The 15142-nt window shown below is 41.5% G+C and overlaps 1 protein-coding gene across 2 annotated transcripts in view; it reads right to left on the bottom strand.

The window, feature by feature from the left end:
- Positions 1 to 15142, bottom strand: part of PGGT1B (protein geranylgeranyltransferase type I subunit beta) — a 70574-nt gene that overhangs the window by 24435 nt on the left and 30997 nt on the right. For both annotated transcript variants that reach the window (XM_048849883.2, XM_048849885.2), the window contains one exon: positions 9780 to 9931. In XM_048849883.2, coding sequence (XP_048705840.1) covers positions 9780 to 9931 — 152 coding nt within the window. The remainder of the gene's footprint in view (positions 1 to 9779; positions 9932 to 15142) is intronic.

Consider the following 15142-nt stretch of genomic DNA (forward strand, 5'->3'; position numbering starts at 1 on the left):
GAGAGGGTAGATGTATAATATTCACCGCTGAGCAGCAATTATTCACACAGTTTAGTATAGATAGGGCTTTACAAATGACTAAGTACTTAGAAACTGGATTTTAATACTATGAATGGGAATCATAACAGCACAACCAGTTAGAACCTACCAGTTTCTAACAAATTACATGTATCTCTCTTGTTATTGTACACTTTTTAAAGACCATTCAGGTTAAGTTTTCATTTCTAATGCTGATTTTACAGAGAAATTTGGGAGTTGAGCTGAATGTTAAGTTTTAATCCCTCTGCATTAGACCAGCTCTACTTCCCTTAAGGAGCTGCTATATTTAATGGTTCCAACTCCAAAGAACCGGGAGTGTCAGTTAGGCAATATGTTATTTGCCTCTTACTATATTTTATAGCCGTCACCTTCAGTCCCCAACTAAAACCTCTCCAACGCATTATCAAGGATCTACAACCTATCCTGAAGGATGACCCATCACTCTCACAGATCTTGGGAGACAGGCCAGTCCTTGCCTACAGACAGCCCCCCAACCTGAACAAATACTCACCAGCAATCACATACCACACAACAGAACCACTAACCCAGGAACCTATCCTTGCAACAAAGCCCGTTGCCAACTGTATCCACATATCTATTCAGGGGACACCATCACAGGGCCTAATAACATCAGCCACACTATCAGAGGCTCGTTCACCTGCACATCTACAAATGTGATATATGCCATCATGTGCAAGCAATGCCCCTCTGCCATGTACATTGGTCAAACTGGACAGTCTCTACGTAAAAGAATAAATGGACACAAATCAGATGTCAAGAATTATAACATTCATAAACCAGTCAGAGAACACTTCAATCTCTCTGGTCACGCGATTAAAGACATGAAAGTTGTGATATTACAACAGAAAAACTTCAAAACCAGACTCCGGCAAGAGACTGCTGAATTGGAATTCATTTGCAAATTGGATACAATTAACTTAGGCTTGAATAGAGAGTGGGAGTGGCTAAGTCGTTATGCAAGGTAACCTATTTCCCCTTAAAAAGGAGTACTTGTGGCACCTTAGAGACTAACCAATTTATTTGAGCATAAGCTTTCGTGAGCTACAGCTCTCTTCATCGGATGCATACTGTGGAAACTGCAGAAAACATTATATACACAGAGACCATGAAACAATACTTCCTCCCACCCCACTCTCCTGCTGGTAATAGCCCATCCAAAGTGACCACTCTCCTTACAATGTGTATGATAATCAAGGTGGGCCATTTCCAGCATAAATCCAAGTTTAACCAGAACGTCGGGGGAGAGGGGGGCGAGTAGGAAAAAAGGGGAAATAGGCTACCTTGCATAATGACTTAACCACTCCCAGTCTCTATTTAAGCCTAAGTTAATAGTATCCAATTTGCAAATGAATTTCAATTCAGCAGTTTCTTGCTGGAGTCTGGATTTGAAGTTTTTTTGTTGTAAGATAGTGACCTTCATATCTGTAATTGCGTGACCAGAGAGATTGAAGTGTTCTCCGACTGGTTTATGAATGTTATAATTCTTGATATCTGATTTGTGTCCATTTAGTGTTTTACGTAGAGACTGTTCACTTTGACCAATGTACATGGCAGAGGGGCATTGCTGGCACATGATGGCATATATCACATATTGGTGGATGTGCAGGTGAACAAGCCTCTGATAGTGTGGCTGATGTTATTAGGCCCTGTGATGGTGTCCCCTGAATAGATATGTGGGCCCAGTTGGCAATGGGCTTTGTTGCAAGGATAGGTTCCTGGGTTAGTGGTTCTGTTGTGTGGTATGTGGTTGTTGGTGAGTATTAGCTTCAGGTTGGGGGGCTGTCTGTAGGCAAGGACTGGCCTGTCTCCCAAGATTTGTGAGAGTGTTGGGTCATCCTTCAGGATAGGTTGTAGATCCTTAATAATGCGTTGGAGGGGTTTTAGTTGGGGGGCTGAAGGTGACGGCTAGTGGTGTTATTTTCTTTGTTAGGCCTGTCCTATAGTAGGTGACTTCTGGGAACTCTTCTGGCTCTATCAATCTGTTTCTTCACTTCAGCAGGTGGGTACTGTAGTTGTAAGAATGCTTGATAGAGATCTTGTAGGTGCTTGTCTCTGTCTGAGGAGTTGGAGCAAATGCGGTTGTATCGCAGAGCTTGGCTGTAGACGATGGATCGTGTGGTGTGGCCAGGGTGAAAGCTGGAGGCATGTAGGTAGGAATAGCGGTCAGTAGGTTTCCAGTAGAGGGTGATGTTTCTGTGACCATCGCTTATTAACACTGTAGTGTCCAGGAAGTGGATCTCTTGTGTGGACTGGACCAGGCTCAGGTTGATGGTGGGATGGAAATTGTTGAAATCATGGTGGAATTCCTCAAGGGCTTCTTTTCCATGGGTCCAGATGATGAAGATGTCATCAATATAGCGCAAGTAGAGTAGGGGCGTTAGGGGACGAGAGTTGAGGAAGCATTGTTCTAAATCAGCCATAAAAATGTTGGCATACTGTGGAGCCATGCGGGTACCAATAGCAGTGCCGCTGATCTGAAGATATACATTGTCCCCAAATGTAAAATAGTTATGGGTAAGGACAAAGTCAAAGTTCAGCCACCAGGTTAGCCGTGACATTATCGGGGATAGTGTTCTTGACGGCTTGTAGTCCATCTTTGTGTGGAATGTTGGTGTAGAGGGCTTCTACATCCATAGTGGCCAGGATGGTGTTATCAGGAAGATCACCGATGGATTGTAGTTTCCTCAGGAAGTCAGTGGTGTCTCGAAGGTAGCTGAGAGTGCTGGTAGCGTAGGGGCTGAGGAGGGAGTCTACATAGCCAGACAATCCTGCTGTCAGGGTGCCAATGCCTGAGATGATGGGGCGCCCAGGATTTCCAGGTTTATGGATCTTGGGTAGTAGATAGAATATCCCAGGTCAGGGTTCCAGGGGTGTGTCTGTGCGGATTTGATCTTGTGCTTTTTCAGGAAGTTTCTTGAGCAAATGCTGTAGTTGCTTTTGGTAACTCTCAGTGGGATCATAGGGTAATGGCTTGTAGAAAGTGGTGTTGGAGAGCTGCCGAGCAGCCTCTTGTTCATATTCCGACCTATTCATGATGACAACAGCACCTCCTTTGTCAGCCTTTTTGATTATGATGTCAGAGTTGTTTCTGAGGCTGTGGATGGCATTGTGTTCCGCATGGCTGAGGTTATGGGGCAAGTGATGCTGCTTTTCCACAATTTCAGCCCGTGCACGTCGGCAGAAGCACTCTATGTAGAAGTCCAGTCTGCTGTTTCGACCTTCAGGAGGAGTCCACCTAGAATCCTTCTTTTTGTAATGTTGGTAGGGAGGCCTCTGTGGATTAGTATGTTGTTCAGAGGTATTTTGGAAATATTCCTTGAGTTGGAGACATCGAAAATAGGATTCTAAGTCACCACAGAACTGTATCATGTTCGTGGGGTTGGAGGGGCAGAAGGAGAGGCCCCGAGATAGGACAGCTTCTTCTGCTGGGCTGAGAGTATAGTTGGATAGGTTAACAATATTGCTGGGTGGGTTGAGGGAACCATTGCTGTGGCCCCTTGTAGCATGTAGTATTTTAGAAAGTTTAGTGTCCTTTTTCTTTCGTAGAGAAGCAAAGTGTGCGTTGTAAATGGCTTGTCTAGTTTTAGTAAATTCCAGCCATGAGGAAGTTTGTGTGGAAGGTTGGTTTTTTATGAGAGTATCCATTTTTGAGAGCTCATTCTTAATCTTTCCCTTTTTGCTGTAGAGGATGTTGATCAGGTGATTCCGCAGTTTCTTTGAGAGCGTGTGGCACAAGCTGTCAGCATAGTCTGTGTGGTATGTAGATTGTAATGGATTTTTTACCTTCAGTCCGTTTGGTACAATGTCCATCTGTTTGCATTTGGAAAGGAAGATGATGTCTGTCTGTATCTGTACAAGTTTTTTCATGCAGTTGATAGATTTCCACTCCATACGGCTAAATGCAGTGCCTTGCATAATGACAGGTTTCAGAGTAACCGCCGTGTTAGTCTGTATTCGCAAAAAGAAAAGGAGTACTTGTGGCACCTTAGAGACTAATCAATTTATTTGAGCATAAGCTTTCGTGAGCTACAGCTCACTTCATCAGATGCATACTGTGGAAACTGCAGAAGATATTATATACACAGAGACCATGAAACAATACCTCCTCCCACCCCACTCTCCTGCTGGTAATAGCTTATCTAAAGTGACCACTCTCTTTACAATGTGTATGATAATCAAGGTGGGCCATTTCCAGCACAAATCCAGCTTTTCTCACCCCCCCCCCCCAAAAAAAAACCACACACACAAACTCACTCTCCTGCTGGTAATAGCTTATCCAAAGTGATTTTTTGCAAATACAGACTAACACGGCTGTTACTCTGAAACCTATTTCCCCTTGTTTTTTTCCTACCCCCTCACTGTTCCTCAGACATTCTTATTAAACCCTGGATTTGCGCTGGAAATGGCCCACCTTGATTATCATACACATTGTAAGGAGAGTGATCACTTTAGATAAGCTAGTACCAGCAGGAGAGTGGGGTGGGGGGAGAGAAAACCTTTTGTAGTGGGAAACACCCATTTTTTCATGGTCTGTGTGTATATAAAAAATCCTCACTGCATTTTCCACTTTATGCATCCGATGAAGTGAGCTGTAGCTCATGAAAGCTTATGCTCATTTAAATTGGTTAGTCTCTAAGGTGCCACAAGTACTCCTTTTCTTTTTGCGAATACAGACTAACTGGCTGATACTCTGAAACATAGTATAGATAGGCTCCTTTGGCTAGTATTCAACTGTCAAACTGGGGCAATTCTCTCCTCCAAAACTGATCAGATAAGAAACATTCCCACTCAATTGCCAAGTGATTTAAAGGTCATTTGCTAACTTCCCTTACACTGCAGTCAAAACAGATTCTACTTACAGTCAGGTTTGCTGTGGTAACTAATGCAAAAACCATGGACAAACAGAGGATTCAGAAATGGAAGGGATGTTTTTACAGTTAAGATCCCTGGGCAGTTCATTCATGAAGGAACATACTCTCTTCAAAGAATGACAGCAGGACCTCTAGCGAAGTGTTAAACACAAATTTCTACAAGGTCTAACGATGGATTCACAGACAGAATGTAATAAAAATCACAGACCAGATCTCTACATGTAACCAGATCTGTGTTTTTTTCTATATAGTCTTCTACCCAACATTTCCTTGTGCACCCCCCCACGCCTTTCTATTCTGGCTTAAATTTAAAAAAAAAAAAAAACCTTTTTAGATAAACAGGTTTCAGAGTAGCAGCCGTGTTAGTCTGTATTCGTAAAAAGAAAAGGAGTACTTGTGGCACCTTAGAGGCTAACCAATTTGTTTGAGCATAAGCTTTCGTGAGCTACAGCTCACTTCATCGGCTGCATGTAGCTATAGCTACATCGGCTGCATGGAGCTGTAGCTCAGGAAAGCTTATGCTCAAATAAATTGGTTAGCCTCTAAGGTGCCACAAGTACTCCTTTTCTTTTTAGATAAACAATTAGTTTAACATATTATATAACATATTAACATGGATTATTAAGTCAGTCTTAAAGCAGAATGGGGGCTACCTTAAAGACAGAGTGAGCTTTCCTATTACCTCTTACATTTCTTCAATTAGTATCATACTTAACTAAGACTGTATTGAATTTCAAATACATTTTAGAGTTATTTCACCATGTGAGCTTTCAGTAAGCTATCCTGACTGAATCTGAGACAAAAAACTCAGGCTCATGAAGACCTACCAACATTATGATGTCTTCAGAAAAAAATCTAAAGCGTTCTTCTGGTTTGTAGAAGAAAACAGCTTAAGTTTCATGTACTAATGTAGTACAATACTTGGATTTTTGCTTTATCTTTAAAAGTTGGGTCAAGGACTCCCAAATACCTGTCATAAAAAAAAGGCTCAGAAGAGAGTGTTCTGTTTTCATAAACAAATTGTTGGCTTCATTCAATCTTACAGTTGGTATTTCTGGGGGTCACAATCTTTTTGGCTGATATATATTACTGTGGATCAACACAACTGGATCCACAGAGAGGGAATTCAGTTAATGCCTTGCATTAATTTTTAGAATTTAGCAGCTTGGGAGTGCTGGACAGAAACTGAAGGTTATGCTTTCTGTAACAGGATTAATTTTTTCTGCTCCATCTTTTCTGGAAGCAGGGGGAAAAAAAAAGCTAGTGATTGGTTGACTTAACAGTGCCTAAGTATGGTTAGTTCTCCAGACAACCTAATAAATTATTTAAGAGCCTGAGAGCCCCACATACTGTTCAAAAATCTCAGTCTGTTGAAGAGTTTTATTAGAAAAACTTGAGTTTGTACACTGGGTCTCTTTGCGGATGATTTGCGGATGATACTAAACTGGGAGGAGTGGTAGATACGCTGGAGGGCAGGGATAGGATACAGAGGGATCTAGACAAATTGGAGGATAGGGCCAAAAGAAATCTGATGAGGTTCAATAAGGATAAGTGCAGGGTCTTGCACTTAGGACAGGAGAACCCAATGCACAGCTACAGACTAGGGGCCGAATGGCTAGGCAGCAGTTCTGCGGAAAAGGATCTAGGGGTGACAGTGGACGAGAAGCTGGATATGAGTCAGCAGTGTGCCCTTGTTGCCAAGAAGGTCAATGGCATTTTGGGATGTATAAGTAGGGGCATAGCGAGCAGATCGAGGGACGTGATCGTTCCCCTCTATTTGACATTCGTGAGGCCTCATCTGGAGTACTGTGTCCAGTTTTGGGCCCCACACTACGAGAAGGATGTGGATAAATTGGAGAGAGTCCAGCAAAGGGCAACAAAAATGATTAGGGGTCTGGAACACATGAGTTATGAGGAGAGGCTGAGGGAACTGGGATTGTTTAGTCTGCAGAAGAGAAGAATGAGGGGGGATTTCATAGCTGCTTTCAACTACCTGAGAGGTGGTTCCAGAGAGGATGGTTCTAGACTATTCTCAGTGGTAGAAGAGGACAGGACAAGCAGTAATGGTCTCAAGTTGCAGTGGGGGAGGTTTAGGTTGGATATTAGGAAAAACTTTTTCACTAGGAGGGTGGTGAAACACTGGAATGCGTTACCTAGGGAGGTGGTAGAATCTCCTTCCTTAGAAATTTTTAAGGTCAGGCTTGACAAAGCCCTGGCTGGGATGTTTTAATTGGGGATTGGTCCTGCTTTGAGCAGGGGGTTGGACTAGATGACCTCCTGAGGTCCCTTCCAACCCTGATATTCTATGATTCTTGCCTCTCTCGTCTAATTACAAAGAAAAGAGATCACTAAAACACATTAATTATGCTTTTTACTGTCTTTAAAATCAATCACTTAAAAACCTACCATAACAATTTATCATGCAAAGAAGGAATCAATCTACATTCCCACTAAAGACCAACTGGAAATCACAAAACATAGAACAAATACATACAGTTTTAACTTGAACTATTCTTAACTCAAAAATAGACAGTTTAAAATATAGTGCTTACTTTAAAAACAAGTTTTACACAGATATGCAGTGCTTTCTAATAGGAAAGCCAATATTTTCAGTCCAGCAGTGTGTAGGACTTATGTTCTCAGCTAGAAAATATCACTGAAACAGGAGCAACCACTAACTAAGGGTTTCAGAGTAGTAGCCGTGTTAGTCTATATTCGCAAAAAGAAAAGGAGTAATTGTGGCACCTTAGAGACTAACCAATTTATTTGAGCATGTAGCTCACAAAAGCTTATGCTCAAATAAATTGGTTAGTCTCTAAGGTGCCACAAGTACTCCTTTTCTTTTCACTAAGGGTTTGTTTACACACAAGAAGTTGCACAGCTTTAATTACATCAGTGTAATTTAAAGCAGTACAATCCCCTTAGCTTAGATGAAGTTATATTGCTACAGAGGTGTTTTATCAATGTAGTGATTCCTGTACAGGAAGGGGAAATAAGATAAATATCAGTGTCCAGGTGCCTTATACTTATAATGGTCCACACTAGGGCTGTGCTGGTTAACTATTTCTATTTAAAAAAAAAAAAATCACAACACTAACTGAACAGGTTTTGAACCAGTACAAGAACTGTTTGCAGATCAGTCTTGAGACAACAACCCCAGTGGATGGGTGATGTTGAAACACTGTTTTTAGTACTGAAACAAATATTGCTTTAAAAAAAATCAGAAAGGTGTTTTTAGAAAAATGCACACATACCCTTTTTATATCATATACACACTTAATATAGTAACTAAGCTACAGCATTCTGATTTAAAACTAGAGTCATTTTGACGGGAGGCTATTAGGTAAGGAAGTCTGATTTCATTAAAAACGAAAGTCTGATTTACTCTGCTATATTCATGTTGATGTTCCTCATTCAGACGGGACAACTAGCTGATTACACATAATTCTGTACTAAGCTGCAACTTTGGGTTACACATACTGCAGCAGAATAGGTCTTTAACAGTCTTATGTTTTAAAATAAAAACTACCTGCGGGGATTTTTTTAAAACAGACACGCACAAAGATTTTGGTCCCAATGACATCTGTATCCTTCTAAATAGGATATGACACCAGGGCATAAAGCCAGCAGTAGAGGCTGCAAATTGGATCAAAGGTGCCTAGCACGGATAGAGCTCTGAATAACTGGCATTAGCACCCAGATAAGCATATTTCCTAAGGACATTTCAATCGTTTGACATTTGACTTCAGAATTAGCTACCACTGAAGAAGACACATTCCATCTCTAGCATAATGACAGGTTTCAGAGGAACAGCCGTGTTAGTCTGTATTCGCAAAAAGAAAAGGAGTACTTGTGGCACCTTAGAGACTAACCAATTTATTTGAGCATGAGCTTCATCTGATGAAGTGAGCTGTAGCTCATGAAAGCTCATGCTCAAATAAATTGGTTAGTCTCTAAGGTGCCACAAGTACTCCTTTTCTATTCCATCTCTAGAGACTGTAAGGTATTCTGAAGAGACTGTGCAGAAAGTCAAACTTTGCTGTAGCATAGTACTGCACATATTGCACTTCTGCGATCTTTTTCCTAGCAAGCCCTAGTGTTTCCAGCACCACAGAGAGATACCCATGCTCCACATGCCACTCGCTCACTGTGTTGGAGGCAGACTGAAAAAGTTTATACTGCTTGGAGGAAATGAGTATGGAGAAATAAAGATTTGTTTTTTCCCCCCCCCCAGCCTGACCAATTGCCTTTCACTGACTACAAGCAGAATCACTCAGTATCTATTATTGGATCTGAGGAATACAATAATGCTAGTTTATGCAGTAGAGTTCATCTTTATTGACTGCAGAAAAAGAATCCAGATATGGTAGCGATCCCTAGTATCCTCTTTCTCCACCCAATTATACCCCTGAATCTCAACTTCTAACTTTTCATCCGCTCTTAAGTCAGCCAGAAGTAGTCATCAGACCTAAGCAAATCTCTCTTCCCAGAAGGCATAGAAAGCTGCTTTGACAGTGCTCCACAGAGTTACACAACCAGAGAATGTGAGGGTGTGTCAGAGTTCACTTCAGCTCTCCTGAAAGGCACCGCTACCATCATGTTACCAGGCCAGCCAGTAACTTTCCAATAGTGAATGTGCACTGGGCTAAGAAATCAATCTCAAGACTCCAACAGACTACCTGGTAACTTGCCTATCTTCTAGTTTTCACACCAGCCACAGCAAACAAACTTCTGGAAGGTGGAGAAGACATAACAGATATGTTATGCGGGTGAAGTGTATATTTTGTTCCATGGTTAGGTTTTCCTCAAAATTTCCCAGAGTGCCCTGTAATAAAGAATGTCCTGTACCTTCCATCTTCCAGTTGGAGAGCTCTCAGTCCTGCCAAGCAGGCATCTTTATTTACTCGACTCAAGTCATCTCCAAGAATAACCAAGCATGATAGGCCAGTGTATGTCATTGCTATGTGACCACTGTCATAGGGATGAGATATACCAGGACCCTAAAATTAAAAGAAAATACATTTAACTTATTTTGATTTCATAAGCTCTTGAATTACAATTAAGTATTCAATGAATTACAATTAAGTAGTCAAAGCTTTGACAATGTTTTAAAGGTAAATAATGTTAATCTTTGCATTAATTTTGGTCAAGTGGAATTTATCTGACTAGACATGCCTGAAGGAAACTATATAACTGCACAGCTTCATCTGACACACTTGCTGAGGAGTTAGAAGTTTACAAATACTTCAAAAAAAAACTTAAACATGAAATTGCAGAACTACCAACTGTGATATGAATCTTATTGCTTAAAATCAGCCACTGTATCAGATGAGTGGAGTATTGCTAATGTAACATCCATGTTTAAAAAAGGCTCTAGAGGCAATCCTGGAAATTACAGACTGGTAAATGTAACTTCAGTACCAGGCAACTGGTTGAAACTACAGTACTTATCAGACACAGACAATCACGATATGTTGGCGGAATCATCAGCATGGCTTTTGTAGCACTCCTCACCAGTCTATTAAAATTCTTTGAGGGGATCAACAAACATGTGGACAAGAGTGATGCAATCAATCAGTGTAGTGAATTGGACTTTCAAAGCCTTTGACAAGGTCCCTCACCTAAGGCACTTATCCCATGACTGCTGAGTTTGCTTAAGAGGGAAGGTCCTCTCATGGATCAGTAACTGGCTAAAAGATAGGAAACAAAGGGTAGGAAGAAATTATCAATTTTCACAAAAGAGGTAATTAGTGGTGTCCCCTATGGATCTATACTGTTCATCATATTCATAAATGACCTGGAAAAGTGGGTGAGGTAGCAAAGTTTGCAGATAATACAAAATTACTCAAGATAGTTAAGTCCAAAGCTGACTGCGAAGAGTTACAAAGGGATTTCACTAAATTGGGTAAACAGATGGCAGATCACATTTACAAATTGAATTTCAAGTAACGCACATTGGAAAACAATCTCAGCTATACACACAAAATGATGGGGACTAAAGTAGCTGTTACCACTCAGGAAAGATCTTGGAGTCATTGTGGATAGTTCTCTGAAAACATCCACTCAGAACACATTGGCAGTCAAAAAAAGCTAACGTTAGTAACTGCTAGGAAACGGATAGATAAGACGACAGATATCAAAATGCCACTACATAAATCCATGATATGCCCATGCCTTGCATACAGCATGCAGGTCTGATCACCCCATCTGAAAAAAGGTATTAGAATTGGAAAAAGTACAAAGAAGGCAATAAAATTTATTAGGGATATGGAAAAGCTTCCATACAAGGAGAGATTAAAAAGACTGGGACTGATTATCTTAGAAAAGTGATGTCGGGGGAGGGGAGGAGGGATGATAGAGGTCTATACAATCATGAGTGATATGGGAAAAGTGAATAGGGAAGTGTTATTTATCCTTTCACTTAACAAAAGGACCAAGGGTCACCCAATCAGGCAGCAGGTTTAAAACAAATGTAAATATGTACTTCTTCACATAACGCACAGTCAACCTGTGGAACTCATTGCCAGGGGATGATGTGAAGGCCTAAAGTGTAACTGGGTTCAAAACAGAATTAGATAAGTTCATGAATTGTTCCTCTGTCTGTAAAATGGAGATAATGGTCTAACCTCCATTATAAAGTGCTGTGAGATCTACTGACAAAAAGCACTACATAAAAGCTAGGTATTATTATGATGATGATGATACATTTCATTCAGATGGATCCCCCAAGCATTTTATAAGCTACAGTGGATGCTGCTTAATAGCAATCCCAGTATCAACAACTTTTGCTTAATACCAACATTTTACTGTGAAACGATGCCACTCCAATTACTTTAATGTTAAAGGGATTTGAACTTTGCCAACAGGCATGCCATTTATTAACAACTTTGGGGGGTGGGGAAGAGGAGGTTTATGGGGCTGCAATCAAGCAAAAAAGCGCTGGGGCTGCACAGTAGCTCTCCCTGTGCTCTGATCTACCCCGGTGCTGGGGGCACAGGCTTGGCATTGTCCCAGTGCTTCCTTCCATGGCTGCAGCAAACCTGCTTGTGGTCAAGAACCCACAGTCCATAGAAGGAGGTAACAGGCTGTGTCACCTGCCTCCTTGCCCAGTGGGAGACACCCCCCCACCCCCCCCCCCCCACACACACGCACCCCAGAATCCCAGTGCTGTGGGCTCTGAGAGGAGGCAGCAGGTAGGGCAGCAGCAGGGCTGCAGCCCAGATGCTGGGTCTTTCCACATAGAGTGAGGGCACGGGGGACCCATGGAGCTCCAGTGTCTCTCTTTGCGCTCTCTGCGTTGCTTCCTGACCTGGCACGCAGGACCCGGGCTCAGCAAATCCCAGCACTTCCTTCTCTGACAGCAGCCCTGTAGGCAAGTTTGTGGGGGCTGCAGCTACAGCAAGTACATCCCAGGGCTTCCTTCTCTGGCTGCAGCACTGCAAACATACTTTCAACGTTATTGGCAATTTCCAGGTAATAGCAATTTTTTGTTGGAAACAGACTGCTAATAAGCAGAATCCACTGTACATGCAAAGTCCCCTGCAGACTTTAAGAGGCTGGACTAACTCTGCTGTAAGGCCCCCAGTTTCTGTGGCAGATTCATGTTAAACTCAAGAACTGACATTTTTCAGTGCAATATTCCATTTGTTATTTGTATTTATTATAAATTCATTTTTTTACTACCTCAATGTGCTAGAGAAATTTTGTATTCATAATTCATAACTGCATCAAAAGGGAAGCTAGTGGTTTTGACAGTTAGGGCTTTTGGCACTAGGAAGGTGCCGAGATATAAGCTTCTGATGAATGATCAGTAATGAAATAATCCATGTTGAGATTTACATTGTTAGACTTCAGCATAACCACTGCATTTCATGAATGGGGACAAATCAGACTCTCGGACTGCAGACTTCAAAGACAATCTAAACACGACTTCAATATAAAACGCTGTTACCTTCAATATAAAACGCTGTTACAACCATAAAAGGCCAAACTCTTGTGTTTTTTTTTAAATGAAAGGTTCAATTCTGCACCAAATTCCACAGCTGCGGCATAGAGTTCATTGACGACGTGGAGACTGCATGATAGCCAAGCACACAATAGGCACAGAGAATGCTGTACAACAAGGGGAGAGGAGGAAAAGAAAAAACTCTGGCAGGACAAATCCCTACTCTTACAAAAACGCCACCATGAATTTAAATTATGGTATTACTCAAACTGTAGGCACTGAGCATCCATAAAGGGAGACAGTCCTTGCTCTTGAGCATTTACAGAGCCAAACAGGAAAAAGATCCAAGCGGTGGAAAGGGATACAACATACAAAGCTTCACTTTCTGTGAAGTAATACGAGGGCAAAGGTGGGCTGAAGGCCAATGGTAGAAGGCAGAAAGTTAAAAAGGAGGAAGGGAAAAGGAGGGACACTGAGGAAAGGATGAAGAGGGGCACAGAAGATGGGAAATGAGACTGGCAATGGAGAGACTGTGAAGGAGAAAGGAAGGGAGGTAGGCACACCAGAGTAAAAGATGTCAAGAGCTTAAATTGCAGAATACAGAGTCTACTGTCACACCAAAAACCTGGATTTGGGCAGGTCTCTGCTGCTGGGTACTCTCCACTCACAGCATGATGCTCTTTTTCCTCCAGAGTACATGGAGGAAGTGGGGTGCTCCCTGGAGCCCTTATGGACTTGCTCTCAGAGGGGATAACACCAACAGAATCCAGGTCTAGAGTCTGTACCCACCTACATCTTACCTCCTGCTCAGCAGCTGTAGATGGTGGCAGGGTGACTAATCTCTAGGTCAGTGGATAGACTGCCCTCAACATGTGTGATTTCCATGCTTAGCTCATATGACAAGGAGAGGTGGGTGCTACTGAGACCTCCTTATTGGGGTTATCCCTCCATTGAGGGATAACAGAGGTGCAGAATGGGAAGTCATAGTGGGTCTCACATTATGTCCTCCTGTCAACAACTGCTCCCAGATACGGTCTGCGGAGGGACAAGTCTCCAGTCCTGCCATTAACTCTACACCTAGGACCATGTTGCTCTTCCTCCCATGGCTCAGACGACTGGTAAAGGAAGAGGGGTCCAAAGCCCAGGCAGAGTAGACGGGATGTTGTTTTGCCATCTCCTCTGGCACATCCACCAATCAGCAAACTATATAGTACTTTATTTATCTAACTTCGAGACTGAGTTGCCCCTGCTGGGATTGGAACATGGTTTCAAGGATTCTAGGCACTTCAGCTCTGAAGGTTACAACACTATGTCCTTACCTCCAACAGACCTTCCCCTCAATTACTTTTATTCTCAGTAGCCCAGTGCCCAAGATGCTCTTCTACATTTTTTTGAATTTTAGAATTCTGATCCCAAATATAAGCACCCAGGGGAGTTATCACAAATTCCTGATGTCTGGGACCATAGAATCAAGCTCCATCACAATAAATATTCAGTTTATAAATGACTGTTTAAGTCTTTTTTTCACAAAACCTACATTTGGAGCTAACATTGCCCTGATAGTGTCCTCTGTAACCTAGGAGGGTGACCCGATTTCCTTCGGAGTGTTTTACAATCTAACTTGGTCAAATAGATTAAAGTAAGGTGAAAAGAGTTTGGAAAAGTTCCATGATACTTTGAAACAATTGCTTATATAACATGCAAGTAGGTCAATCTACACTGAAAGGTAAATTGAATTTCCAAAGCTTTTAATGCAATGGGATTATACAAACAGGAATAGCCAAAATCTTAAATTGTTTTACTTCATATGTCCAGGAAGAGGAGGAAAGATGCCAGCACTAACGATATACGACACTGAAAAAGCTGTAGTCTGCAATAAATATTGATTGCATTCCAGAGTTTTGTGTATACATGCATCTCACTAGGGTTAAATCAATCTCCAATAAATATGGAGATCTGAAATGGAAGATTAGTAAAAGTTGGAGTGAAACAGTGTTAAAATTTTACTTCACAGTGTTTAATTCTCCTGGAGAGAAAGATTATGCTTATCAGGCAGATCAGATTTAGTACAATGTAAAATAAGTCAAGACAAAATATAAAGTGAGATTATAGAAATTCCATTTGAAATTAATGTCACAGTAGCAATGGTACGGTTAAGAAGGAGATTTCATTGTAAGTTAATATTCTTAGGCATTTGTAATTCTCAAAAATATTATCCTTTAGACTTTCCAAAGGTACATTTTGAAAAGTTTGGTAAAGTTTTGTT

Source organism: Caretta caretta, chromosome 5 (genome assembly GCF_965140235.1).
Source record: "Caretta caretta isolate rCarCar2 chromosome 5, rCarCar1.hap1, whole genome shotgun sequence".
Lineage (NCBI taxonomy): Eukaryota > Metazoa > Chordata > Testudines > Cheloniidae > Caretta > Caretta caretta.